Source organism: Sus scrofa, chromosome 3 (assembly GCF_054392235.1).
Source record: "Sus scrofa isolate SSC_HxYL_T2T_F1_AM1 chromosome 3, Sscrofa_HxYL_maternal_Yorkshire_Landrace_v2.0, whole genome shotgun sequence".
NCBI lineage: Eukaryota > Metazoa > Chordata > Mammalia > Artiodactyla > Suidae > Sus > Sus scrofa.
In genome coordinates this window covers 1,578,138-1,605,640 of record NC_139385.1, presented here as the reverse complement: position 1 = coordinate 1,605,640, position 27,503 = coordinate 1,578,138, and the positions used below count along the sequence as shown (strand labels likewise).

At 52.2% G+C, this 27,503-nt stretch overlaps 1 protein-coding gene across 9 annotated transcripts in view; it reads left to right on the top strand.

Annotated features, from left to right (window-relative positions):
• The window catches only part of SNX8 (sorting nexin 8), a 144,362-nt gene that overhangs the window by 87,313 nt on the left and 29,546 nt on the right, over nt 1-27,503 (top strand). Inside the window, exon 1 of one of the 9 annotated variants that reach the window (XM_021085985.2) lies at nt 14,511-14,627. The exons of 3 other annotated variants lie outside the window; for them this stretch is intronic. In XM_021085985.2, coding sequence (XP_020941644.1) covers nt 14,534-14,627 — 94 coding nt within the window. In that variant the 5' untranslated portion in view covers nt 14,511-14,533. 5 more of the 9 variants (XM_085016344.1, XM_021085986.2, XM_021085987.2 and 2 more) reach the window with 5 other exon arrangements.

Below are 27,503 nucleotides of genomic sequence, written 5' to 3'. Positions count from 1 at the left end.
CTTTATCACCTTGTCATAAGGGTAATACCTCGGAGCTCCCATCGTGGCTCAGCGGAAACGAATCTGACTGGCATCCGTGAGGACGAAGGTTCGATCCCTGGCCTTGCTCAGGGGGTTAAGGATCTGGCGTGGCTGTGGCTGTGGTGTAGGCTGATGACGACAGCTCCGATTCGACCCCTAGCCTGGGACCCTCCGTATGCTGCGGGTGTGGCCCTGAAAAGAAACAAAAAAAGATACTAAAGGACTGGTACAAATAAAGAGTTAAAATCACTGTAAGTAGGAGTTCCCGTCGTGGCTCAGTGGTTAAGGAATCCGACTAGGAACTATGAGGTTGCGGGTTCGATCCCTGGCCTTGCTCAGTGGGTTAAGAAGCCAGTGTTGCCGTGAGCTGTGGTGTAGGTCGCAGATGCGGCTCGGATCCCGTGTTGCTTTGGCTCTGGCGTACGCTGGTGGCTACGGCTCCGATTGGACCCCTAGCCTGGGAATCTCCATATGCCTCGGTAGCGGCCCTAAAAAAGGCAAAAAGGCAAAAACAAAAAAAAGCACTGTAAGTAAATTAAAATCTAAGAAGAGCATTGAGGGCTTCTGCCAACCTGGGTGGACCCAGCTCAGGTGACAGCCTCATAATACATGAAAGACGTTAAAAGGCCAGGGTCTGTACAGTGTTGGGAAGATAAAAGAAAGCCACTGTCCCTTAAACCTGGGACCCCAAAGGCTACGAGGTATATCCTCAGGGTAAGAGGTAGCAGAATTAAATTTGCGCATGCCCACCACAGCAGGGAAATACAAGGAGGAACAGAGCTGGAGCGGGAGTCCCTGGTGCCTTCAGCATCCCCTGTTGTCAGTGCCGTGGCGTGGGTTCAATCCCTGGCTCCAGAACGTCCACCTGGGCAGAGCCAAAAGAAAAAAAAGAAAAAGGCCTGGAGGTCAGAAGTCTCTTCTCTGAGCCACTGCAACAGGAAAGCTGCCCCCATGGACCTGTAGCCCAGACAGAATCACAGAACCTTCAGCTTCAACTGCAAAGTGTGCTCAGACTGGTAGTTTGCTTAGAGGCAAAGGTAAATTCTTATTGTCTTTTTTTTTTTAAAGTCGTAAAGGCGTTTACTCTGTTCTAACATCCAGAAGTGACCCGTTAGCTAATTAATCTTCATATTTTCTCGTGTGTGCATTTAGGATTATACCTTTATCTTTAAACATTGCCTTGCCTATATCTCTTAAGCTCTGATATGTCAATTCCAAAAAAAAAAAAATCCGTATTTCATGATGAATTATTGTACACATTTCCACTTATATAGGCAAACTTTTGGCTAGCAGTTAATAATTTTTATTGAGGTGTAGTTTATATAAAGTTTACGTACACGTCTTAGGTTTTTTGTTCTGTTTTGCTTTTGGGGGCCACACCCACGGCATATGGAGGGTCCCAGGCTAGGGGTCAAATTGGAGCTCCAGCTGCCGGCCTGCCCCACAGCCACAGCCACGTGGGATCCGAGCCGCATCTGCGACCTACACCCCAGCTCTCGGCAACGCCAGATCCTTACCCCACGGAGCGAGGCCAGGGATCGAACCTGCGTCCTCATGGTTCCTCGTCAGATTTGTTTCCGCCGCGCCTCGACGGGAGCTCCCATAGTATCTTATGTACTGGAGCCGGAAGGACTTTGACAGATGCGTGCACTAGTGTCCTTGACGCCGGTGCTTAGGAGATTTGCATCACCCCGCAGAATTCTCCCTGCTCTTTTCCATAGTAGGCAACCACTCTTCTTCTGTTTTTCAAATCCGTGGTTTCTCATCACAAGGGAAAAAAAAAAACCCTTTTTCCTGTTTCTTTAATTTTATGTCTAAATGGGATGATGGCTGTTCGTTAATATTGGGGTTATCGGAGTGCCCGCTGTCTCTCAGTGGGAACGAACCCACGAGGATGCGGGTTTGATGTTTGGTCCCACTCCGTGGGTTAAGGATCTGGCGTTGCTGTGGCTGCGGTGCAGGCGGGCAGCTGCAGCGATTCAACCCCTGGCCGGGAACGCCCATGTGCTGTGGGTGTGGGCCTGAAAAGAAAAAGAAGATTTTGTGGTTATCATGTCATTATGTATGGAAGTCAAATCATTACCCTGCGTACCTTAAACTTACCCAGCCCCACATGTCCCTTGTGTCTCAGTAAAGCGGAAAGGAACAGAAAAGGACAGACAGCCCTCTCTGCAGCACGGACTGACCCCGGCAGCTTTCCTGCAGATCAGTTGACTGTGAATGAGTGGGTTAAGTTCTGGGCTCTCTTTGCAGCTCCATGGACCGAGTTGTGATTCGTCCCGACGATCCCACATTCCCTTGTCTGCTGCAGCTTTAGGCAGATCCCGAGGTCAGGCAGCGGGGGTCCTCCGGCCTTGCTCTTCTTCTTCCAAGCTGTGTTGATTATCTTAGCGTCGCGTTTCCCTATACGTTTTATAATTAGCATAAACATTTCTATGAAGAAAAGCTTCCCGGGATTAGGATTGGAGAAATATTGAGGCTCTAGATCAATTTGGAAAGAACTGACATCCTAACCGTGTGTCCATATAAATATTTAGCTCTTCTTTTTATTTTATCTTTTATTTTATTTTTGTCTTTTTAAGCCCACACCCGGAGCATGTGGAGGTTCCCGGGTTAGGGGTCGAATCGGAGCTGTAGCTGCCAGCCTACACTACAGACACAGCAACGCTGGATCCGAACCACGTCTGCGACCTACAGCACAGCTCACGGCAACACCAGATCCTTAACCTACTGATTGAGGCCAGGGATCGAACCTGCAACCTCATGGTTCCTAGTCGGATTCGTTAACCCCTGAGCCATGACGGAAACTCCAATATTTACCTCTTCTTTAATTACCCTCAGCGATAATCGGGAATAGTTTTCGTTGTAGAGGTGTTGCCCATATCTTTTAAAATGTATCCCTATTGCAAATTGTCAATCACCTATACTTCCATAAAACTTAAAAAAAATGAGGAGTTCCCTGGTGGCTCAGCAGCTTAAGAATTCAATATTGCCACAGATGCGGCTCTGGTGGCAGCTGCCAGACAGGTTTTTGTTTTTTTTTTTCCCCCCACTTTTTAGGGTTGCACCCACCACATATGAAAGTACCCAGCCATGGTTGAATCAGAGCTGCAGCTGCTGTTCTACGCCATAGCTTCAGCAACGGCAGATCCGAGCCGCGTCTGTGACCTATACCACAGCTCATGGCAATGCCGGATCCTTGACCCACTGAGTTTGCCCTGGGATCGAACCTGCATCCTCATGGATCCTAGTTGGGTTCTTTAACCACTGAATTACAAAGGGAACTCCCTGTAGTACAGGTTTGATCCCTGGCCTGGGAACTTTCACATGCTGCAGGTGTGGCCAAAAAAGTTTTTTTATCCCTAAATATTTCTTTTTTGTGTGTATTACTGGGATTTTTTTTGGCCACACCCATGGCTTGTGGAAGTTCCAGGGCCAGGGATTGAACCCGTGCCACAGCAGCAACCCGAGCCACTGCCAGATCCTTAACTGGTGTGCCACAGGGGAAATCCACCTTATCATATTCTTTTTTTCAAAACTGTATTTACTTGGAGTCCCCGTCCTGGCTCAGTGGTTAGCGAATCTGACTAGGAACCATGAGGTTGCGGGTTCGATCCCTGGCCCTGCTCAGTGGGTTAAGGATCTGGCGTTGCCGTGAGCTGTGGTGTAGGTTGCAGACACGGCTCAGATCCTGAGTTGCTGTGGCTGTGGGGTAGGCCAGTGGCTACAGCTCCGATTAGACCCCTAGCCTGGGAACCTCCATATGTTGTGGGAGCGGCCCAAGAAATGGCAAAAAGACAAAAAAAAAATTGTATTTACTTTTAAAAATTTATTTTGTATTATAGTTGATTTACAATGTTCTGTCAGTTTTTGCTGTAGAGCAAAGTGACCCAGCTATATATATACACACACTTACACATTCTTTTTCTCCCATTAACCTCTATCACGTTCTATCACAAGTGACTGTATAGAATTCCCTGTGCTGTACAGCAGGATCTCATTGCTTGTCCATTCCAAATGCAATAGTTTGCATCTACTAACCCCCAAACTTCTAGTCCATCCCACCCCCTCCCCTTCCTCTTGGCAGCTACGAGTCTGTTCTCCATGTCCGTGAGTTTGCTTCTTTTCTGTAGAAAGGTTCATATGTGCCAAATACTTGATTCTGGATATACGTGGTATCATGGTATTTGTCTTTCTCTGACTTATTTCACTTAATGTGAGAGTCTCTGGTTCCATCCACGTTGCTGCAGAGATCTGGAGTTCCCCGGCGCTCTTGGTCCCTGAGATCTGGAGTTCCCCGGCGCTCTTGGTCCCTGAGACCTTGAGTCCCGCGCTCTTGGTCCCTGAGACCTTGAGTCCCCCGGCTCCCACCTTTACTTAAGATAAATGTCTCTGTGTCTTGTTTTATGTTAACTATTTTTCCTTAAGTTCCACAGCACCCGTTCTTCCCCATCCTGCTGAGCTGGCCCCGGCAAGTGGATGGAACCAGAGAGTCTCTGGTTCCATCCACGTTGCTGCAAATGGCATTATTTTGTTCTCTTCATGGCTGAGTAGTATTCCATCGTGTATATGTACCACATCTTCTTAACCCATTCATCCATCCATCTGTTGATGGACAGTTGGGTTGTTTGGCTGTTGTGTCTTGGTTCTTGTGAATAGTGCTGCAGTGGACATAGGGGTGCAAGTGTGTGTATCTTTTTCAATGAAAGTTTTGTCCAGATAAATGCCCGGGAGTGGAATTTCTGGGTCATATGGTGGTTCTCTATTTAGTTTTTTTTTTTGAGGAACCTCCATACTGTTTTCCATAGTGGTTGTGCCAATTTACTTTCCCACCAACAGTGAAGGAGGGCACCCTTTTCTCCACACCCTCTCCAGCGGTTTTTATTTGTAGATTTGTTAATGATGGCCCTTCTGACCTGGTGGGAGGTGGTACCTCATTGTAGTTTTGATTTGCATTTCTCTAATAAGCAGTGATGTTGAGCATTTTTTCGTGTGCCTTTTGGCCATCGTGTTATCATGTTCTTAATGAGCAGATGCTTTCCTGTTTGTTTGCATGCTTTCCCAGGTCTCGCTTCATCCTTCTGCCAGGCCTCCAGGGCCGGGTGGAGGGTGGAGCGTGGGAGGGGCGTGTGGCCTCCTTCCCCAGCATTTGCTATCTCAGGTCCAGTATCGAGAGCATTCAGTCTTTTGTCCTTCTGGCCCGGAGTCTTTTTGCCACTTCTCAGGCCACTCCTGCAGCATATGGAGGTTCCACATCTGTGACATACGGAGGTTCCCAGGCTAGGGGTCGAATCAGAGCCACAGCTGCTGGCCTGCACCACAGCCACAGCCACGCAGGATCTGAGCCACGTCTGTGACCCACACCACAGCTCACGGCAACGCCAGATCCTTCATCCAAGGAGCAAGGCCGGGGATCGAACCCGCAACCTCATGGTTCCCAGTCAGATTTGTTAACCACTGAGCCACGACAGGAACTCCCACTCCTGGTTTTTTGAAGATACCTTTCTGCCAGTGAGGAAGTTCCATTCCATTGCTAGTTTGCTGAGAGTCATGTCATGAACGGATGCCGACGCTTTTCAAAGGCTTTTTGTGCTTGCTATGGAAATGAGCATATGGATTTTCTCCTTTGCTCTGTGGGGGTGGTGTCATGGGTTGAACTGTGTCTCCCAAGGAGATGTGTTGAAGTCCTACCCCTCATTACCTAAGAATGTGACCTTATTGGGAAGGGGTCTCGCAGAAGTAATTAAGATGAGGTCATTAGGGTGGGTGCCAGCCCAGCATGACTGATGGCCCTCTAAGAAAAAGAAAATGCCAGGAGTTGCCTTTGTGGCTCAGCAGTTAATGAGCCCAGCTAGGATCCATGAGGATGTGGGTTCGATCCCTGGCCTTGCTCAGTGGGTTAAGGATCTGGCCTTGCTGTGAGCTCTGGTATAGGTCACAGACATGCTCAGATCCCGCATTGCTGTGACTGTGGTGCAGGCTGGCAGCTGTATCTCTGATGCCACTCCTAGCCTGGGAACCTCCACAGGCCTCAGGTGCGGCCCTAAAAAAAAAAAAGGAAAAAAAAAGCAAAAAGAAAATGCCTTGTGAAGACAGATGCCCCCGGAAGACAGCCACGTGACAGTGGAGGTAGGGACTGGCGTGCCGTATCCTCAGGCTGAGGAACACAAGGGCTTCTGGCAACACCGGGAGCTGGAAGAGGCATCCTCGTGGGTGCTAGTTGGGTTCTTAACCCACTGAGCCACAGTGGGAACTCCTTTTTTTTTTTTTTTTTTTTTGCCCCTTCTAGCTTCTAAAGGCTGCTGGCATCCCTTGGCTCATGCTGTATTCATTCCATCTGTGCCTTCAACCTCACGGGGGCTTCACTCTCACTTTGACCTCTTGAACAGTCCCTCCGAGACAGCACCCTTGTAATTACCATGGACCCACCGGGAGAACTCAGGATACTCTCCCCATCTCAAGATCCTTAGCTTTGTACATCTGCAGAGTCCGCTTATTCTTCAAGGGGTCCTTCCTCTGTCTATCACAGTCCACCTGACGGCCCCCAAAGATTCACCTCCATTCAACATGCAAAGTATACTCCTCCCATCCTAGCATCCCCCAAAGTCTCAGCCCTTTATAGCATCGACTCAAAGTCCAAAAATCTTGCCTAAACCTCATTAGCTCAGAAGTCACAAATCTCCTGCTATGAATAATGTAAATCAGGTTGTGGGTGAGACTCTGTGTGTCATTCTTCCCGAGGCAAAGCTCCTTGTCATCTGTGCCCCTAGAAAATAAGTGATCTCATTCCAGACGATGAGGGCGAGCGAGGTTTAGGAGACATTTCTTGTCAAAAAAAGGAGAAAACGGAAGGGAAAAGCAATCGCAGCCCCAAGCGACTCTGAAATCCCATGGAGCAAAGTCAGCCCATGTAAGGCCTCAGACTTAGCCTCTGTGGCTTCATGTTCTGCCCCCTGGACCAGCGGCTCCACCCTGAGTCTTCTTCCTTTTTCAGCAAGGGTCGCACATGTTTGCAGCTGAGTAGCAGGGAGTCTGTGTCCTGCCTGTCGGATTTTGAGGTTGGATAGACTTCTTCCATTTCATCTTTGTCTCTGAACGTCCAGCAGCCCCTGTTTCTGCCGATGAACATGCTGCGAAACCTTGTGGACCTCCCACTGGGTAAAAGCTTCATCCACAGGTCTTTCCTCCATCTTTATTTTTTGCTTCTAAAGGGGTGGCGCACAGCTCATCTCTTCACAGAGTTCTCTGCTTGGAATTTCCTCTGTGGTGCATCGGGATCAGTGGTGTCTGCAGCGCCGGGACCCAGGTTCCATCCCCGCTTTGGCATCAGGAGTTAAAGGATCAGCGGCAGCTGTGGTTCGGATCTGATCTCCTGGGCTGGAATTCCATATGCCAAGGGGTGGCCAAAAAAGAATGAGAGTGAGCCCCCTGCATCACCCAGCAAAGTGACTTTTTGTGCCACGCCCTTGGCTTTCTCTCCAAAGCACACTTTCCTGACATTTTTTTTTCTGTTTTGGCTTTTTGCCTTTTCTAGGGCTGCTCCCGCGGCATGTGGAGGTTCCCAGGCTAGGGGTCTAATCCAAGCTGCAGCTTCCGGCCTACGCCACGGCCACAGCAACGCAGGATCCGAGCCGCGTCTGCGACCTACACCACAGCTCTCGGCAACACCACATCCTTAACCCAGGGACCGAGGCCAGGGATCGAACCCGCAACCTCATGGTTCCTCGTTGGATTTGTTTCTGCTTCGCCAGGACGGGAACTCCTCTCCTGACACCTTTTGTGATCGGGATGGGTTCCTTGGTCTGCAGCCGAAGGATGCAGTTTAGCCGAGCGTTCTGTCAGCGTGTAACGAGATCCTTCTTCCGTAGGCTTTCCAATCACACGTTCCGCGTTTCCCGCAGAGCCTCAGCAGAAGTGCCTTTCCTGTCTCCTAACAGCCTGTTGATGACAGTTTCAGACGTGTACCTTAAGATGCTAATTTCGGATGCTGCTCTAAGAGGATGGAGGCTTCTTTACCTCGGTCATCAGGGCTGTGAACATCCGTGTGTCGTATGTCGCCGAACAAGCGCCTCAGGGCAGTCAAGGGGTTTGCATTCGTGCTTCTCCAGATTCTTCCAGGTTCTACCCACCACGTCACCCCCAGGCCAATTCCATGTTTTTAGGGATTTGTCACGGCAGCACCCCACTTCCCAGTGCCCGTCTCAGTGGTTTGTGCTGTTTCGTTGCAGCGTGGCCATCTATTGTGTGACTCCAGCAATATGTTCACACAGTCTGTTTTTCATAGATGTTTGGGTTACTTTCACTTTTGAGCTATTTGAATGTGGCTTCTAGAAATAAGTCTTTTTTGGTGGACATATGCTTTTCTTTCTGTTGGGCAAATATCTAGGAGTGAGATTGCCGCAAGGGTTATTCTTTTGCCACTCCTCGTCTGCTGCACACAGCCAGCTTTGGTGCTGCTTCTAAGGGCTGGTAGCTCATCGCTTGGTTAACTCTGATCTTATCTAGGAAGTTCAGGTCCCTTTCACACTTGCTGGGACCTAAGCCTTCCTCTCCTCGTGCCTTAACCCAAGTTCCCACGGCATTTATTATTTTTCATTTTTTTATTGTTGTGGTTGTTTGTCTTTTCAGGGCTACACCCTCGGCGTATGGAGGTTCCCAGGCTAGGGGTCCGATCAGAGCTGTAGCCGCCAACCTACGCCAAAGCCACAGCAACACAGCATCCAAGCCACACCTGCGACCTACACCATAACTCACGGGAACACCAGATCCTGAACCCACGGAGCGAGGCCAGGGATCGAACCCACAACCTCATGGTTCCTAGTTGGATTCAATTCCATTGTGCCATGAGGGGAGCTCCATATTATTTCTGAAAGCTCATTGAATGATGTGTTTCAGTTTGGGTTCACCGCTGTAGCTTAAAGATCCCCCTGTATCCGGCACCCTTTCTTGCTTTAGATTCCAACTAGGTATTAGAAACCATTTTGGAGGCAAAATATTAGCTGTATGTTTGGGGAAGAGGGTGAATATTCTTCTGCATTAGCTTAGATCATTTTAAGACGTCTCCCTTTCTTTATGGCTTTCTATTTTTAGGGCTGCACCCATCGCATATGGAAGTTCCCAGGCGAGGGGTCGAATCAGGGCTGTAGCTGCCAGTCTACACTGCAGCCATAACAGCGTGGAATCTGAGCCGCCTCTGTGACCCACACCACAGCCACAGCAATGCCAAATCCTTAACCCACTGAGGATACTAGTCAGGTTTGTAATCCACTGAGCCACGACGAGAACTGTGGGCTGTGGTGTAGGTCGCGGACATGGCTCGGATCCTGCGTTGCTGTGGTTCTGGCGTGGGTTTGGCAGCTACAGCTCCGTTTAGATCCCTAGCCCGGGAACCTCCATATGCTGCGGGAGTGGCCCTAGAAAAGGCAAAAAAAAAAAAAAAAAAAAAAGAAAAAAAGAAAACTTCACCTTCAAGGTGTTCCCGTTTCGGCTCAGTGGTAATGAACTTGACTATTATCCGTGAGGACGCGGTTAAAATCCCTGGCCTTGCTCAGTGCGTTGGGGATTGGGCGTGGCTGTGAGCTGTGGTGTAGGTCACAGACGCAGCTCAGATCCAGTGTTGCTGTGGCCGTAGTGTAGGCCGGCAGCTCCTGCTCTGATTTGACCCCTTGCCTGGGAACCTCCATATGCTGTGGGTTTGGCCCTAAAAAGACAAACAAACAACTACAAAAAACAAAACAAAACAAAAAACTTCACCTTCAAGGAACAATTTCTGGAGTGAATAATATTGATATATCTATTTTACATGTGAGCAAACTGAAGCTGAGGAAAGTTAAGTAGCTTGTCCAAAGTCGAATTAGGTGAGCCAACATGTGTGAGATATTTAAAGCTTCTTGGGGCTCCTGGAGGGTGTGAGCAAATCCCTATACTCAAGGCAGGGATTTTATTTTATTTTATGCCACACCTGTGGCATATGGATGTTCCTGGGTTAGGGGTTGACTTGGAGCTGCAGTTGCAGGCCTGTTGCACAGCCACTGCAACTCCAGTCTGAGCTGCATCTGCGACCTACACCACAGCATGTGGCAATGCCAGATCCTTAGCCTGCCGAGTGAGGCCAGGGATCAAACCTGCATCCTTGAAGAGACTGTGTTGGGTCCTTAACCCACTGAGCTATAACGGGAACTCCTTGGGCCAGAACATTAAAAACAAATTTTTTTTTTTGTCTTTTTAGGGCTGCATCCATGGCACATGGAGGTTCCCAGGCGAGTGGTTGAATTGGAACTGTAGCTGCTGGCCTACACCACAGCTCATGGCAATGTTGGATCAAGCCATGTCTGCGACCTACACCACAGCTCATGGCAATGCTGGATCCTTAACCCCCTGAGCAAGGCCAGGGATTGAACCTGCGTCCTCATGGATGCTAGTCAGATTCGTTTCTGCTGAGCCATGATGGGAACTCCTGGGCCAGAGCACTTTCCCTTTGGCAAGATGGCAGGAATTCAAGATGGTGGCGGCCCCTTAACTTGGGTTTCTGAGTGACAATGATGAGTGTAACCCCTTCATTATTTCAGGCCTCTGAGATCTGAGATTGTTACTGCAGGGAGTTCCTGTCCTGGCGCAGCAGAAATGAATCCGACCAGTAACCATGAGGTTGCAGATTCAATTCCTGGCCTTGCTCTATGGGTTAAGGATCCGGCATTGCCATGAGCTGTGGTGTAGGTCACAGATGCAGCTCGGATCTGGCGTTGCTGTGGCTGTGACGCAGGCTGGCGGCTACAGCTCCAATTAGACCCTAGCCTGGGAACCTCTATATGCAGTGGGTGTGGCCCAAAAAAGCAAAAAAAAAAAAAAAAAAATTGTTACTGCAGCCTATCCTGATAATATGTGAACCATTACTAATATTTCTGGGGTATATTCCTCGAAGCATTTTCGTATCTCTTTTGAAGGTGTTTAGAGGACTTGCAAGTGCTTGCATCTTTGTAGAATAGCTGATAATAGCCCCTTTCTGCATGCCCACCTGGGCGGTGAGTCTCAGCTTCAGTGTTCTGCATTCCCAGTTTTGTCACTTCACCTATATAGTTCTCATTTTCCTAGTGGAAAGCAATAAATGTGACTCAGCAAAAGAATCAACTCTCTTGGAGTTCCTGTTTTGGCTCAGTGGTAACGAATCTGACTAGTGTCCATAAGGACTTGGGTTTGATCCCTGGCCTCCTTCAGTGAGTTAAGGATCCGGTGTTGCCATGAGCTGTGGTGTAGGTTGCAGATGGGGCTCAGATCCTGCATTGCTGTGGCTGTGGTATAGACTGGCAGCTGTAGTTCCGATGTGACCCCCTGGCCGAACCTGTATACTGAGTGTTCGACCCTAAAAAAAACCAAAAACAGTCTTAATAGAATTGGATTTTACCCTTGCCAAGGTTTTTTTTAAAATTTATTTTTGGCCTCAGCCACATCATATGAAAGTTCCAGTGCCAGGGATTGGATTTAAGCCGCAGATCAGCGAGGCAGTCACAGCGAGGCAATGCCAGGACCTTAACCCACTGTGTCAGGCCAGGGCTTGAACCCGAGTGGCTACAGAGACAATGCTGGATCCTTACCTCCATGCACCATGTGGGAACTCCTCAAAGCGTTTTAAAAGTCAGAGACTCCACTTTTTTTCTTTTTGTTTCTTTTTATGGCTGCCCCCGAAACATGGAAGTTCCCAGGCTAGGGGTCGAATTGGAGCTGCAGCTGCAGGCCCATTGCACAGCCATGGCAACAACAGATCTGAAATATATCTGTGAACTCCGCCGCAGCTTTCAGCAATGCTAGATCCTTAAGCCACTGCGTGAGGCCAGGGAGTGAACCTGCATCCTCACAGAGACAACACTGGGTCCTTAACCTGCAGAGTCACAACGGGAACTCCAGAAATTCTGTTCCTATTTCCTTTTCCCTGAATGAAAGGGAACTGGCATAAGGATTGGGCTTCGGAGTTCCTGTCGTGGCGCAGTGGTTAACGAATCCAACTAGGAACCATGAGGTTGCAAGTTCTGTCCCTGCCCTTGCTCAGTGGGTTAACGATCCGGCGTTGCCGTGAGCTGTGGTGTAGGTTGCAGACGCGGCTCGGATCCCACGTTGCTGTGGCTCTGGCGTAGGCCAGTGGCTACAGCTCCGATTCGACCCCTAGCCTGGGAACCTCCATAGGCCGCGGGAGCGGCCCAAGAAATAGCAACAACAACAACAAAAAAGACAAAAGACAAAAATAAAAAAAAAAAAAATAAAGTTACAGGCGGATGTATTTGAGGGCACACTTCCCGAACACCCTAAACTGTTAGATCTGTCTTTGGAGCCCCTAACTCAGAAGGACAGAGGTCCTTCTTTGGAGGCACTCCCAGGCAGTTACATCAGAACCGGTGGTTCAGCTCTGCTTCCACAGCACCCCGTCTCCAGCCCCCGCTTCGCCGTGTGGCGTGGGAATCCCGCTGGTTCCGCTCCTCCGTTCAGGTCCATCAGGATCTTGGGAAGGTGAGGATGCCTCCCGGTTTTCCCTGTGCTGTCCCTCACTCCCCTCCCACGCCACACAAAATTCCCCACCTGGCAAATGCGCAGGAAATGTTTGTGAGGCTAGAAGGACTTTCTGCTTAGAGCAGTGGTCTTCCACCTGGGCTGCACCTTGGAGTCCTCCAGGGAGCTTTTTGGGGTTTTTTTTGCTTTTTAAGGCTGCATGTGTGGCATGTGGAGGTTCCCAGGCTGGGGGTTGAATCAGAGCTGCAGCTGCTGGCCTGCACCACAGCCACAGCGACGAAGGATCTGAGCCGAGCCCGTGACCTACACCACAGGTCAAGGCAACGCTGGATTCTTAACCCACTGAACGGGGCCAGGGATCAAACCTGCATCCTCACGAATGAATACTAGTCAGGTTCGTTACCGCTGAGTCACGATGGGAACTCCTAGGGAGCTTTTTTAAAAAACAAACAAACAAATGAAAACCAAATTCAAGTCCAGGTCATTCCCTAGACCATTTAAACCAGAACTTCTGAGGGTGGGTTTCAGGCAGAGCTTGTTTGAATGCCCTCCTGGTGACTAGTGCAGCCCAGATCCAGGATCACTGAATGAAGGTGGTGTGACCACATGTCAGGGGGGTAAAGTAAAATGATACATTTAATATGCCGTTTTTCTCCAGTAATGTCTAATTTTATGCTTGTTTAATGCTTCAGTTTTCAAGGCGCAGTGAGTGTTTAGATATTTAACAAAGATCTTATAATCTGGGGGGGGGGTCAGAGATACGTAGCAAAGAATACCTGGAAATTAGGAGGGAGAAGAGGGGGAGGGAGAAGCGGGGAGAGACCAGGCCTTGGAGGGGAGAAATTGCTGAGGACATCATTTGATGCAAAAACAGCTTAAAGGAAGCCGATCTGGCGGAAGGAAAAGCATGGGATGGGGGAGGTGTCAGGCTCAGCCGTGTCCCTCTGTAGCTTCGGAAAGCAGCTATGTGCCCATCTGCGGAAGGGGATGGCACTTCCTCAGTTATGCTGGGAGCCAGCTTGTTGTTGGTACCAACTCCCAAAGATGTCCAGTAGCTATAGCAAGGAGAACGAACCCCCTGGGGAGACTGGGGTCCTTCCTAGGACCCTCCCAGGGGCTCTGGGCTCTTGGTTACTGTTCCCGGCTCCCCCCCTGAGCACTGAGAGGCATCCCAGTATTAGGGGATCCATCCAGGGTCCTTACTTGGTAAACAAGACGCTCCCTGATGGGGCCCTACCCACCGCTCCAGCTTCCTCTTCTGCCCCCATGCTTTCAGCTCCAGGAACACCACAGCGTGTGCCGCCGTGTGATGTCTCAGGGCCTTCGTGGATGCGGGGACCCACTCCCTCCTCCTGCTGAATTCCTCATTCCTCCAGCCTCGCGTCGGGCTCTAGTCATCCTGAGAGCCTTTACCCCGGCAGTGCCGCGGGAACCCTTTGGTGCGGCGCTCCTGCAGCCTTGTTTTGGTTTTGGTAGTCGGGACATTTGCTCCACTCTGGTGGCCCGTCTGTCCTCCAGATGGGGAAGTACCTAATGCAGCTTTGTATCCTCAGCACCCAGCACAGGGGCTGCCTGGCCTCCAGGCGGCAGTCGGGAGACTTGAGTAAGCGAGCGAGTGGGTGGAGGGGTAAATGAGCCAACGACTGAATGACAGGGTGGGTAAGTGAGCAAATGAATGAGCAGGCTCCTGAGTGGGCAGACGAACGAGGACGTGAGTAAGCGGATGAGCGGGGAGCGGGTGAATGAACGAGTGGATGGGTGCCTGAGAGAGGGCAGGTGGGGGCTGATGAGTGGGCGAGGGCGCCGGCAGAGAACGCGCGGGGAGCCGCGGCGGACGCGGGGCTGCGAGCGCGGGCCTGGACCGCGCCACCTGCCCTCCCCTCTGCAGCGTGGCTGGGGCGGGGCGAGACGGGGCGGGGCCAGGGCGGGGATGGGCGTGGCGGCCCGGAGTGGGCGTGGCGAGGCCGGGCAGCGGCCGGGCAGGCGTGGAGGAAGTCACGTGGCGCGCGCTCACATGACTGGCGGCGCGATGGACCCGCTGCCCGCGGCGCCAGTCGCTGCAGCACCTGAGGCGGAGGCGGACGAAGAGGCGGACCCGCCGGTAGCAGGTACGGCGGGCGCCCAGCAGGCCGGGCGCGGCTTGGGCCCGAGACCCTTCGGCCTTCGGTTTTCTTTCTGCCCCCCGACGCCGCGCGCCCCGCCGGGTCCCCCTCCCACTCCCGCGTCCACGCCCAGGAGGGCGCGTGGCTCCGCGGCCCAGCGCGCGCGTTTGCACCTCGCCGCGCGCTTCTGCCCGCGTCTCCCCGGGGCTGCCCCGGTCCCTGGGGGCCCCGAGGCCAGGCCGCCGCGCGCTTCCTGCGTGCCGGCCTGCCCACCGCGTGGGGCGCCGTCCCTGGACCTGTCCGGCCTTGGCAAGTACTCTGGTCGCCCGGGACTTGGGCGTTTTCACCCGTCAGCCCGCTGTATTTCTCCCTAAGTGCTTTTTCTGATGGATCAGCGTGAACACGAAGAAGCATGCGTGAGGCTTGGCTTTTCTAGGATCTTCCTGTGTAAATGGTCCCCCCTCAGCTCTCTAACTGGAGAGTAGATGTAGGTGGGTGTTGGTCTGAGTTACTGCTGCTGCTTGGTGGTGGTGGTGGGCACAAGGTCGGCGACTCTGCCTGGAGAGTCTGGAAAGGTGTCCTTGCGGTGGCTGTGCTTCCGATGCGTTCTGGAGGGCTCTGAGAGTTGATTCATTAGGGAGAAGAGGAGGCAGGAGTGGAGTGAAGCCGCTGCGGGTAGGGGCGAGGGGGTGGGCAGTGCATTGCGTTGGCCTAATTGACGGGAAAGACCCTGGGTGAGTCTGCATGTAAACAGCCCCCCCCTCCGCCATTGGTCTGTAGTTGTATTTCCTTTGACTGGAAGCTGCGTAAGGGAAGCATGTGATGGCTGTTGCTCCTGGTTAGAACATTGTGTTCCTGAGGGCACAGGTTGGCCCAGCGTTCACCCACCCATACCAGGGCCCCTGACTGGACTCCTTGGCGGGGTCACACTTGGACCTGCGGGGCAGTGTGTGGGTAGGAATGCTTTTTCCTCTGAGGACTGTAGAACAATTTAGAGTTGCTGGATGTGGTGGCGGCTCAGGTCTCTTTGCAGGAACGGGGCTGGCTGGCACTGAATGATTTCTGCCTGCTGGCCTTCCCTGGGGCTGTGGTGGTGGTATTCGGTGTTCTGCTACCATCAGGGTAGCGCTTCTCAGTTTATTGAGTGCTTTCCTATAGCTGACTGCGTCTCAAAGTGTGGTTCATGGACCTTCGAGATGTACGTAGCCTCTCGTTTTGTTCTGTTCATATCCTTATGGTCATCCTGTGAGGCAGGTGAAGTGGTAGACCAAAACTCAGATTTTCTTTTTTCGCTTTTTACATTGGGAAAACTAAACCCAGAGGCAAGTGACTTGCCCAGAGTGGGCAATGTGGAGTTCCTGTTGTGGCTCAGTGGTCATGAACCCGACTAGAATCCATGAAGATGTGGGTTCCCTCCCTGGCCTTGCTCAGTGGTTAAGGATCTGGTGTTGCCGTGAGCTGTGGTGTAGGCCAGCAGCTGCAGCTCCGATTGGACCCCTAGTCTGGGATCTTACATATGCCACAGGTGCAGCCCTAAAAAGACCAAACAAACAAAAAAACCCAAAGTGGGCAATGCTTAGGGGGTATGATGTCTTATTGGGGATGGTGGTTGGATGGGCTGGAGTCAGAAAATCTAAGCCTTTCAGGAGTTCCCTGTGGTGCAGCAGGTTAAGGATCCAACATTGTCACTGCAGCAGCTCAGGTTGCCTCTGTGACGCAGATTTGATTCCTGGCCTGGCAATGTCCACATGCCGCAGGTGTGGCCAAAAAAAGGAAAAAAAAAATCTAAGCCTTTGAGAGTGAATTTTATACAAAGATGTTATGTGTATCTCATGGTTTAGCAAAGGTTGATTCTGGCTGTTGAGAAGTTGTGGCTTATGGGTATACAATGAATTCCCTTTTCTCTGCTGTTGTCCAAATACTACCATTAGTATTAATTGTTGGAGTTTCCATCGTGGTGCAGCAGAAACAAATCTGACTAGGAACATGAGGTTTTGGGTTCAATCCCTGGCCTCGCTCCGTGGGTTAAGGATCCGGCGTGGCCGAGAGCTGTGGTGTAGGTTGCAGATGCGGCTTGGATCCCACGTTGCTGTGGCTCTGGCGTACGCTGGTGGCTACAGCTCCGATTCAACCCCTAGCCTGGGAACCTCCATATGCCGCAGGTGCAGCCCTAAGAAGACAAGAAAAAAAAGTATTAATTGTGGGGACTGTGGGGTCTATGTCTTTGTAATACCTTTAGGATTGTCCGGGGCGGGGGCGGGGGGGGGGGCGGAAATTGTGTGCACTGTGGTTTGCAGCCTTGTTACATTTTAACATTGCAGTCTTGTTACATTTTAATTCCTTGAAGCTTAAGCTGTGAGTGATAACTCCCTTCCTAAAAATTTAACTTTCAGTTATGGGGAACATGGACAAACACATTCTCTTCAGAACATACAGAACCTTCTGAAGTCTCCACCCGTTTGCCGTCACCCCCACTTAACCCGTTTGGGGCGGATCCTCTCTGGTTTTATGTTTTGTACGTGCGTGTGCTCAGGCATATCCTACACCTGAGGCACACGTGTCGCGGTTTCCCTGGGTGATGTTTTGGTTTCTACTGCTGCTGTAACAAAGTCACAAACCTAGCGGCTTAAACAGCAAAAGTTGGCCATTTTACAGTTCTGGAGGTCAGTAGTCCAAAGCAGGGTTCCCTGGGCTAAACCCAGGTGTGGGCAGGGCTGCGCTCCCTCCGGAGGCCCCGAGGGAGGAGCTGCTTGCTGGCCGTATCCAGCCCAGGGTGCCTCCCACATTCCTCGCCTGATCCCCCCCTGCGCCTGCCCCTGTGGCCTTGCCTTTCCTGTGCTGTCCACTCGCTGAGTCTCTTTCTCTTGTCCTCTTGCTCTACTTTTAAGGCCCCTTGGGATTACATTGGGCCCACCAGGCAGTCCATCTCCTTGCCCTTTTCTTTTTGTCTTTTTAAGGCCTCCCTCGCAGCATATGGACATTCCCAGGCTAGGGGTCAAATTCGAGCGGCAGCTGCCGGCCTAGGCTGCAGTCACACTGGATCTGAGCCATGTCTGCAACCTACACCACAGCTCACGGCCGCGCCGGATCCTTAACCCACTGAGCAAGGCCAGGAAGGGCACTCACATCCTCACAGACACTGCATTGGGTTCTTAACCCATTGAGCCACAACAGGAACTCCCCTACGGTCAGCTGGTGAGCAACCTGAATTTCACCTGCGTTTAATTCTCCTTTGCTGTGTGACCTAACGTACTCAGCTGCCGTTGATTCCCCTTTCAGGAATTCAGTCTAACTTAGGATGTGAGTACCTTTAGGGGCCCTTATGCTGCCTACCACAAAAAGTCCTCCAAGGGCAGTTGCTGGGTCACAGGGCTGCACATTTTTCATTTTAACCAGCTATTCTCTCTGGCGGCTATTACTAGTTTATACCTATGACGGCAGTGCATCCTTTGCCCATGGTCTTACTAACACTGAATACCACTTTTTAGGGAGTTCTCCTGTGGTGCAGCTGGTTAAGGATCTGGCATTGTCACGGCAGCAGCTGGCTTGCTGCTGAGGTCTGATCCCTGGCCCAGGAACTTGCACATGCTCTGCCCTCGGCAAAAAAACAAAACAAAACAAAACAAACCCCAAATACCCACCATTTTAAAAAACTTGCTTCGGAATTAGATAAATTAAGAACATATTTTGTTTTTTTAAATTTCCTTTTCTTCAGTTCCTAGTGTGGTTTAGTTTCTTGTAATACTTTCACCCTGTAGGCCTCTCTGAACTGATTGTTTTTATCTTTTGCCCATTTTCTTATGGGATTGTCTTTTTTTCTTTGAGTTGTAGCAGTTCTTTCTCTATTTGCGACGTAAACCCTTTGTGGCTTTTTGTATTAAAATTAAAACTATCAAAATACCTGATTCGGAGTTCCTGTTGTGGCTCAGTGGTAATGAACCTAACTATCATCCGTGAGGATGCGATACTGGCCTCGCTCAGTGGGTTAAGGATCCGATTGCCAAGAGCTGCAGTGTAGGTCGCAGATGTGGCTTAGATCCTGCGTGGCTGTGGCTGTGGTGTAGGCTGGCAGCTGCAATTCCTGTTCAAGCCCTAGCCTGGGAACTTCCATATGCTGCGGGTGTGGCCCTAAAAAGAAAAAAAAAAAAGATCTATCTATATAAAGATACACACACACACACACATGCGTGCGCGCCACACTCTGCTTCCTGGCTCTGCAGGATGGGCGTTTATCTCACGGCCTGTTTTGAGGTGACAGAGCTCAGTGATTGTGCCGTAGGGTGGTGGAGAGTGAGTGTGATGGGTGCTGATGTGGGGGGATTACAGTGCACGCTGATAAAAATAGAGACAGAGTACCACCCTGTGTCCTTGCTCTGCTTTCCTGCAGCCCTAAGCGCCCCTTGTTTTTGGCCCCTGGAGAGCCGGCTTCACTCTGTTGGAGCTCCCCGTTGGACTGCGCTCCCCATGCCCTTCTGGTGAGGAGCTCCCATGTGGCCGGCTTCCCCAAACCTCCGGATGCCCCCTGGTTTTCTGAGCGGTCATGTCTGAACTTGGCTCACCCTCCGAGCTCATCCACACCGGCTGCCACCCCCTCTGCATGCCTGCGCCATTCCCATGCCTCCCGTGCCCCCGCTCCCCCCGCCTCGGCTCTGCCCATACGCATTTGTCAGGACTCACTGAGCTGTCGCTTAAGATGTGCGCCCTTGCTGGTGATTGAGTTACACCTTAAAGGACCATCTGCACTGGGGAGAAAGCCTTGCTGTCCACCCCGCTCCCTGTCACACGCAGTCCGGTTGTCAGCTCCTGATGGGCAGAAACTATTATTTTTCTTTACATCCTGGCGTCTAGAATAATACCTGCTGTGTCGAAAGAGCTCTGACGTTTGAGTAGCTTGCGTTTGTGTGAGTGTTTTCTAGGCTGGTGTTACATCTGAATTTGGTAACAATGGTACCTGTGCAGATGTTGAGCTCTGTCTCTTTCTGTCACACCCACACCCCCACACACACACCCCCTGACATATACAATTTGCAAGGTAAAATGTGTCAATTTGAAGAAAGAGGAACTGAACCACTGTTATGTAGAGAAGATTTTGCCAGAATTTGTGGTTAGCAAGAAAGTGATGTGTTCCGGGTAGGGGAATTCTGTTTTGGTTATTTTTTTCCTTCCTGAGAAAAATGCACCCCGAAAAGCGATGTTTGGCCCACCCTGTGGGCCGAGGGGAGAGACTGGGCTGCTGAGTCGGAGGGGGCTGTGTGGGCCTCCTGTGGCCCGTGGTGCCTGCCCACGGGAGCCACCCGGTGACGAAAACCCGCCGCCAGCGGCCAGGCCACCTGGACCCTCGGGCCTTCCAGGAGCGCAGCCCTTGACGCGTTAGCCTCCGAGAGCGGAGTGGTTTTCATCCTCGGAGTGTTTCTCTTGTAGATCGTCAAGAAATCGTAACTGGACTTGAGGTAGAAGTTCCTGATGAAAAAGCACCCGTGTTAAACCATCACGCGGGCGGGGCGCCCGTCGTGGCTCAGGGGTAACGAACCCGACTGGGGTCCTTGAGGACCTGGCTTCCGTCCCCGGCCGCGCTCGGTGGGTTAAGGATCCGGCCTTGCTGTGAGCCGTGGCGTAGGCTGCACGTGCAGCTGGGATCTGGCGTTGCTGTGCCTGGGGTGTCGCCTGGCAGCTGCAGCTCCACATTGACCCCTAGCCTGGAACCTCCGTGTGTGGAGGGTGTGGCCCTAAAAAGAAAGAACAGACAAAGCAAAACCTGGTGCGGGTCAGGCCGGTGGGTCAGGCGGGCGAGGGAAGGCCCCCCCCCCCGCCCCGCAGGAGGCGCTGCAGACACGAGTGCGTGGGGGTGGATGCTGTGTTGGGGTCTTCGAGCGTTCTTACCCAATTGGCAGTGTGTATGCTAAGCAAATATGAAGTGGAATTTTGTGATGTTTGATGCCTTCCACAGAAGCTTGAAGTACAGTTAACTTATTTTCCAAGAATCTTTGACCTGATTGGTGCTAGTGAAATTTTCTCCTTCAAATCTTTTTTTTGTTTGTTTTTAATGGCCTCACCTGTGGCACATGGAAGTTTCTGAGCGAGGGATTGAATTCAAGCCACAGCTGCAGCAGTGCCAGATCCTTTAACCCACTGTGTAGGGCCTGGGGTTGAACCTGCACCTCTGTAGTGACCTGCTGTTGCAGTCGGATTTTTTTTTTTTTTTTTTTTGTCTTTGTCTCTTTAGGGCCACACCCGCGGCATATGGAGGTTCCCAGGCTGTGGGTTGAATCGGAGCTGTAGCCGCCGGCCTACGCCAGAGCCACAGCCATGCAGGATCTGAGCCGTGTCCGCGACCGACACCACGGCTCAGGGAGCCTCGACCCACTGAGCGAGGCCAGGGATTGAACTTGCGTCCTCATGGATCCGAGTCAGATTTGTTTCCCCTGAGCCACGACAGGAGCTCCTGCAGTCGGATTCTTCATCCAGTGCGCCACAGCTGGTGCTCTCCTGCCCACAAGCCTTGTGAATGAATTGCAAACAGACTGGTGGGATCTCTTGCTGTTCATGACATGGCACTTGGAGGAGAGTGTTGTCACACAAGTAAGATAACCGCAAACACCACGTCTTACAAAGGGAGCCGGCGAGCATGCGCGTCAGTGGCTCTCCCTTTTCCACGGTGTGCTTTTGAGGAGTTCACCTCGGGACCGACTGACATTTTGTAGCCTCTTCGTTTCACTTAACGTTCTATGGCTTGGAAATCATTTCCATCACTTTCTATTTTATGTCTGCTTAGTGATATGTCAAGGCTTGTGTATTTGTGCTTCTAAAATGCTAGTGTTGTAGAATTTGCTCCTTTACATGGAAACAATGTTAAAAATTGTCTTAGGAGTTCTGCGCAGTGGTTAACGAATCCAACTAGGAACCATGAGGTTGTGGGTTTGATCCCTGGCCTTGCTCAGTGGGTTAAGGATCTGGCGTTGCCGTGAGCTGGGGTGTAGGTGGCAGACGCAGCTTGGATCCTGTGCTGCTGTGGCTGTGGTGTAGGCCGGCAGCTACAGCTCTGATTCAACCCCTAGCCTGGGAACCTGCATATGCCACAGGTGCGGCCCTAGAAAAGGCAAAAAGACAAAAAAAAAAAAAAAAAAAAGTCTTCAAGCCTGAGCTCCATAAACAGAGCCTCTCTCCTGCTGAACTTGTTTCCTAGCCTGGAGGTGACCGCTTGCTATCAGCTGTGCCTGTTGAATCTCAGTGAGTAAGCGCTTCGAGAGCCAGGGAGACGTCCTTGGATGACCGCTGCCTTGCCCTGTTCAGTGACCCTTTGCAAATACAGAGTCCCTACCCCCGCCCCTGAGGGTGTCGAGAAGCCAGACAGAGAAAACACATCCTCTGTGGCACCAGTTTATATCAAGTTCAGAACCATGCAGGACTAGACTCTGCTGTGTCGGGGTCTTGCACAGAGGCTGCAACTGTAACTGAAGAGGAAGGGAAGTAGCATGAAAATTGGGCTCTGGTGGCCTCTGGTAGGAGAACTGGGGCGGGGCGGGGGGGAGGGCCTGCAAGGGACTCAGGACAAGCAGGCATCCAGGGTCCCAGCGGTCTTTTAATATTTGGCCTGGGTGGTTGCACGTGTGTTTGATATATAATTTTGTTAAATTGTCTGTAAACGTTCTGTACCTGTGTGTATACATACACGTGAGTGTCTTTTTCACCATAGAAAGTTCTCGGGTCGGGGGCGGGACCCTAAGATCCTGAGACATGAGTGGACTTACTAACAACACAGTTAACAAGCAAGGGTGGGCCCTGGGGACCTTGTTTTGTAGGGATCGAGGCCTCCCTCCCTTTCCCACTCTGGTTAACACCGTGTCTGCCATGAAACGTGGTTTCGTTCCGTCTCCTGCAGTTCATCAGTCACCAGCACTGTCGGCTCTGCTGTTTCTGGTCTCTGTCTGGGTATTGTTGGTGCCCGCCCAGCCTGCTGGCCAGTCCAGATGGCCGGGGGGCCCCTGGGACCAGCAGGAAGGAGGGCCGCCAGCACCTGTGTGGTAGCAGGTGGATGCCTGGGAAGGTGGCCTGCTCTCGGCCTCTGCCCCCTGCACCCGGGGAGCCCGCTGATCTCCTGACTTAGTGCAGTTAATCATCTTCAGAACTGCCGTCTTACCTCTCGCTCCTGAGAGCGTCCAGTCCAGGCTGGGGTGGCTCAGTCTTCCAAGAACAGGGACCACAGGGAGATCGGGAGCTGCGCTTTCAGGCTTCGGGGTGGGAGGGTGGCCTCTGCGCGTGCGGGCTCACCTCGGGGCGGCTTCTGCTCTGCTGAGCGCCCTCCCTCGGATGGTGAGGTGGGGAGCCCCGTGGACGTGTCCGCAAGAGATTCAAGTTTCCCTGTGCCGTGTGGAAGTGGGCCTGCTGCCCTGAGTGTGGCTCTCTGCCCCTGGGTGGGAGGGATGTCGTCGGGGCCACCCGTGGCAGGGTGGTGGCCGGTGGGGCCGTGCGCCTGTCCGCTGGCTCGTCCTGCCACCTCTCCTTCCAGATGGCGAAGCGGAGGCTCACAGGACCCAGACGTGCTCAGCGTCTCTGGTCGGTAGACGGCAGGGGAGCTGGGGTCACACCAGGCAGTGGGCCCTGGTGACCAGGGGCCGGCTCCTTGCTGCCGTCAGCCTGGGTCCTCCACACCGCGGCCCCTCTCAGGACTCTCTGTTTCTGGCTGTTTCATCCAGCACCGCCCCCCTCCCCGGCCCGTCTGTCTGTCCTCAGAGGGCTTTTCTGAGAGGGGGCGGTTCTGGGGGCCGATGTCCCAGGACCGCACTGGGAGGGGAGGGTGTCAGCCAGGCCTGGGGGAGGAGGTGGCTTAGGGCCTCAGGCTGCCCCGCCACCCACAGGACTTGGCTCCGGCGACAAGGGGCCTGCTGCCAGCTGAGCTGGCTGTGGTGGCCTCAGCTAGTGTCACCTCGTGCTGCTTCTCGAGCAGCAGGGCGAGTTCCCCGCGTCTGGTGAAGGCGCTCACGCTGTCCAGGTTCCCCGGTTCTGGAGTTGGGGGGCGGTGGGGGGGGACAGATGCTGGCCGACGGTCTCACCTCCCTTGCCGGGAAACTGGGTCCCCACACGCAGTGCAGATTTAACTGGGGCGGGGACTGACTCAGTGTTTTTCATTCTGGGACACTTTTCACAGTTCCTCCTTTGTTCCTGCCCGTCGTCACCAAGCGTTCCGTGTCCTGGTTGGTTAATTGCATTCCTGGTCGTCTGCCCCGCAGGCAAGGACCTGCTCTCACTTCTTGCGAGCGCTTCTGTAGATCAATACCTGTTTGTTTCGGTGAATTATTTGTATGTCACTTGGCTTATGCTATCGGGTGACTGCTCAGAATTTCATTACGGGGCCCGAGTTCAGCTGTGAGCGGAGGTTCTCCTCTTAAGCCTCCATCGGTATCCAGACACACTCAGTCCTGTCAGATGTTTTGGAATGTGTTCGTTTCGTGTCCAGAGCTCCTAGAAAACGTGAGTCACTTTCAGACTGAACCATCCAGGCCCAGGAGGAGGCTTTATAAAAAAAGAGCAAAACCCAGACCAGATGGAATTTAGTTCGACAGAGATGAGACTTCTTTCTGGAACTTTGAACTTGTGCTGTCAGTTCTTCCGAGATGGCCCGGGTTGGCTGAGACAGTGGCCTGTTGAACTCGGGAAGAGGTCCCTGGGCCTCCCCACGGGCGAACCTTCCGCAGGCTTTTTGAGGAAGAGGCTCAGGCAGGTGGGCGCCTTCAGAAGCTGGTTTGGTGCGATTCATGGGGAAGCGGGGGTCCGGCGCTGCCCTGCGGTTCCCCTTGCTGTTTGAGTCAGAGAGGGTCATGCGATAGGTGACTCCTTTCGGGCCTGGGCTCGGCTTTGTGACGTCTAAGGAGACACAGCAGTGATTTTTCTTTTCCCCTTTGTGGTTTGGATTCTTGTGTGTCCTTTGGGAAGGAGCAGTGCTGTCAGCTGGAGGAGCCGTGTGTGTGTGTGTGTGTGTGTGTGTGTGTGTGTGTGTGTGTGTGTGTGATGAGTTCAGCAGGAGCAGTGCTGTCAGCTGGAGGAGCCCTGTGTGTGTGTGTGTGTGTGTGTGTGTGTGAGATGAGCAGTGCTGTCTGCTGGAGGAGCCCTGTGTGTGTGTGTGTGTGTGTGTGTGTGTGTGTGTGATGAGCAGTGCTGTCTGCTGGAGGAGCCCTGTGTGTGTGTGTGTGTGTGTGTGTGTGTGTGATGAGTTCAGCTGCCCAGAGGTCACGGGCGCTCTCTTTAGGGTTGACCCCATGCAGAATTTGGGGTCACATTGTGGGACCTGGCCCTGGAGGGAGCGTCGTCCCCTGGCTGCAGTTCATTTGGTCTGTGGTTTGATCTGGGAATCAAGTGTCTGGCGCCCAGCTCGCTGTGCTCGGTGCTTCCCACGTGTACACATACGTATGCTTTTATTTTTTTTATTTTTATTTATGTGTTACTTTTTTTTTTTTTTGTCCTTTTAAGGCTGCACCTGCGGTGTGTGGAGGTTCCCAGGCTAGGGGTTGAGTTGGAGCTGTAGTTGCTGGCCTACACCGGATCCCTAACCCACTGAGTGGGGCCAGGGATTGAACCCATGTCCTCATGGATATGAGTCGGGGTCATGAACCACTGAGCCATGACGAGAACTCCACCAGCTGGATTCTTAATCCACTGAACCACAGTGGGAACTCCCTTCACATGCTTTTTAAAAGACTCATGCACGTAACCAGTGACCTAGATGGTAGTGGCCTTATTTAGACATTGAGCGCAGAGAGGTGAGCTGCTTGTCCACAGTCACAGGGGAGGCAGGGCTTTGCACGGAGACCATCTGACCTCTGGCCCCAGGCCTGGGCTGGGCCCGCCTCTGCTCCGCTCCACGTGGCGTCGAATGAGGCCTCGTGAGTCAAGGAGGCAACGCAGGATCTGGTGTTATTGGGTAACCTGGTGCGATTTCTGGTCCCATGAGTCACCCAGCTACCTGTGACCGCAGGCAGGCTATGCTGAGGCCTGCAAAAAACTGAGCCTTTGGTTTTCACATCTGTAAAATGGGATCACAGTTACCTCCTTAGAGTGGTTTTAGGGTTAGCTGGACACTCTGTAAAGCATCCATAAGGTTTAGACAGCAGTCATGGCTCTTGCCTTCATGGTGTGTGAGGGGACACACAGGTGGCCGTCCCCACCCTGTCTTGGAATCCATGGGAAAAGGAGGGAGAGGGAGGAGCAGTTTTTTTCGGGAGCTTCACTCTCTTCTTCGCCCTCGGTGGCTGCCTCCACTGGGACGGACGTGCAGCTTCACGGCCACACGGACCCCAGGGAGGTCCCCGGGGTACTGAGGGTGGCTGCTCGAGGTCTCTGTGGCAGCATCACCAGCTCGACTGTCCTTCGCCTCAGCCCAAGCGTTTCACAGGTGGATGGCATTTCCCTTTGAAGTAGACACTGTTTTTAAGAGCGCGAGCCATCTGCGTTCAGGCACAGATGCCGGGGAAAGGTACTCGGCATGTTTTTGCAAGAGCTGGAGGAGGGTCAGGAATTCATGAGACGTTTTTAAAAGCGTTATTGCGATAAAGAGCTCGCATGCCATAGAATCCACCCGTTTCAAGTGTACAGTTCCCGTGATTCTTAGGGGTAGGCAGCCCCGCTGCCGTCCATCTCAGGGCGTTCTCGTCATCCCTCGGAAGAGGCCCCGTGCCGCTAGTGCCCGCTTCCTGTTTCCCCAGCCCCTCCTCCAGCCCCTGAGCTTTCTGCCTCTGGATTTGCCTCTTCTGGGAATGTCATGTCAGTAGAACCTCAGGAGTCTGCGTTGTCGTGGCTCAGTGGTTAACGAACCCGACTAGTCTCCATGAGGATGCGGGTTCGATCCCTGGTCTTGCTCCGTGGGTGAAGGATCCGGCATTGCCGTGAGCTGTGGTATAGGTCGCAGACGCAGCTTGGATCTCACGTTGCTCTGGCTGTGGTGTAGACTGGCAGCTGCAGCTCTGATTCAGCCCCTAGCCTGGGAACTTCCATATGCTGCAGGTGTGACCCTAAAAATACAAAACAAACAAATAAAAACCCCCATATGATACATGGTCCTTTGCGGCTGACTTCTTTCACTGAGCCTAACGTCCTCAGGGTTCATCTGTGTGGTGGCAGAGGGATCAGTACTTCATTGCTGTTCATGGCCGAGTAATACTCCATCGTGTGGATAATTCCCATGGTCCTTATCCGGTCATCAGTCCGTGGACATCGGGGCAGTTTCCCTTTTCGGCTGTTAAGACTAAGGCTGCTTTCAACGGTCACACACGTCTTTGTGTGGGTGTAGGGCCTCAGTTCTCGTGGGCATAGACTGGGAGTGGAATTGCTGGGTCCTGTGGTGACCCGTGTTTAGCCGCTTGAGGAACCGCCAGACTGTTCTGCAGCCAAGTGTAAGGGTTCCAGTTTCTCCACGTCCTCACCAGTGCTTGTCACTGCCTGTCTTTTTGATTACAGCCGTTCCAGGGGGTGGAGACGCCTGTGGCCGGGCCTCTTCTCAGGTGCTTGGGGCCTTTTGTAATGTCTCCTTTGGAGAAATGTCTCTTCACATCCTTTGTCTGTCTTTAAGATTACGGTATTAATTTTTTTAAAAAAAAACTGAATTATAAGAATTCTTGATATGTTTTATTTATTTATTTTTTGATTTGTTTTAGACCCAAGTCCCTTATCAGAGACAAGGGTTACAGGTGTTTATTTCTGTGGGTTGTCTTTCACTTTCTTGATGGTATCTTTTACAGGACAACAGTTTTTAACTTTTTTTTTTTTTTTTTGGTTTTTGGGGCCGCACCTGCAGCATACGGAGGTTCCCAGGCTAGAGGCTGTATCGGAGCTGCATCTGCTGGCCTGTGACTCAGCCACAGCAACGCAGGATCTGAGCCGCATCTGCGACCT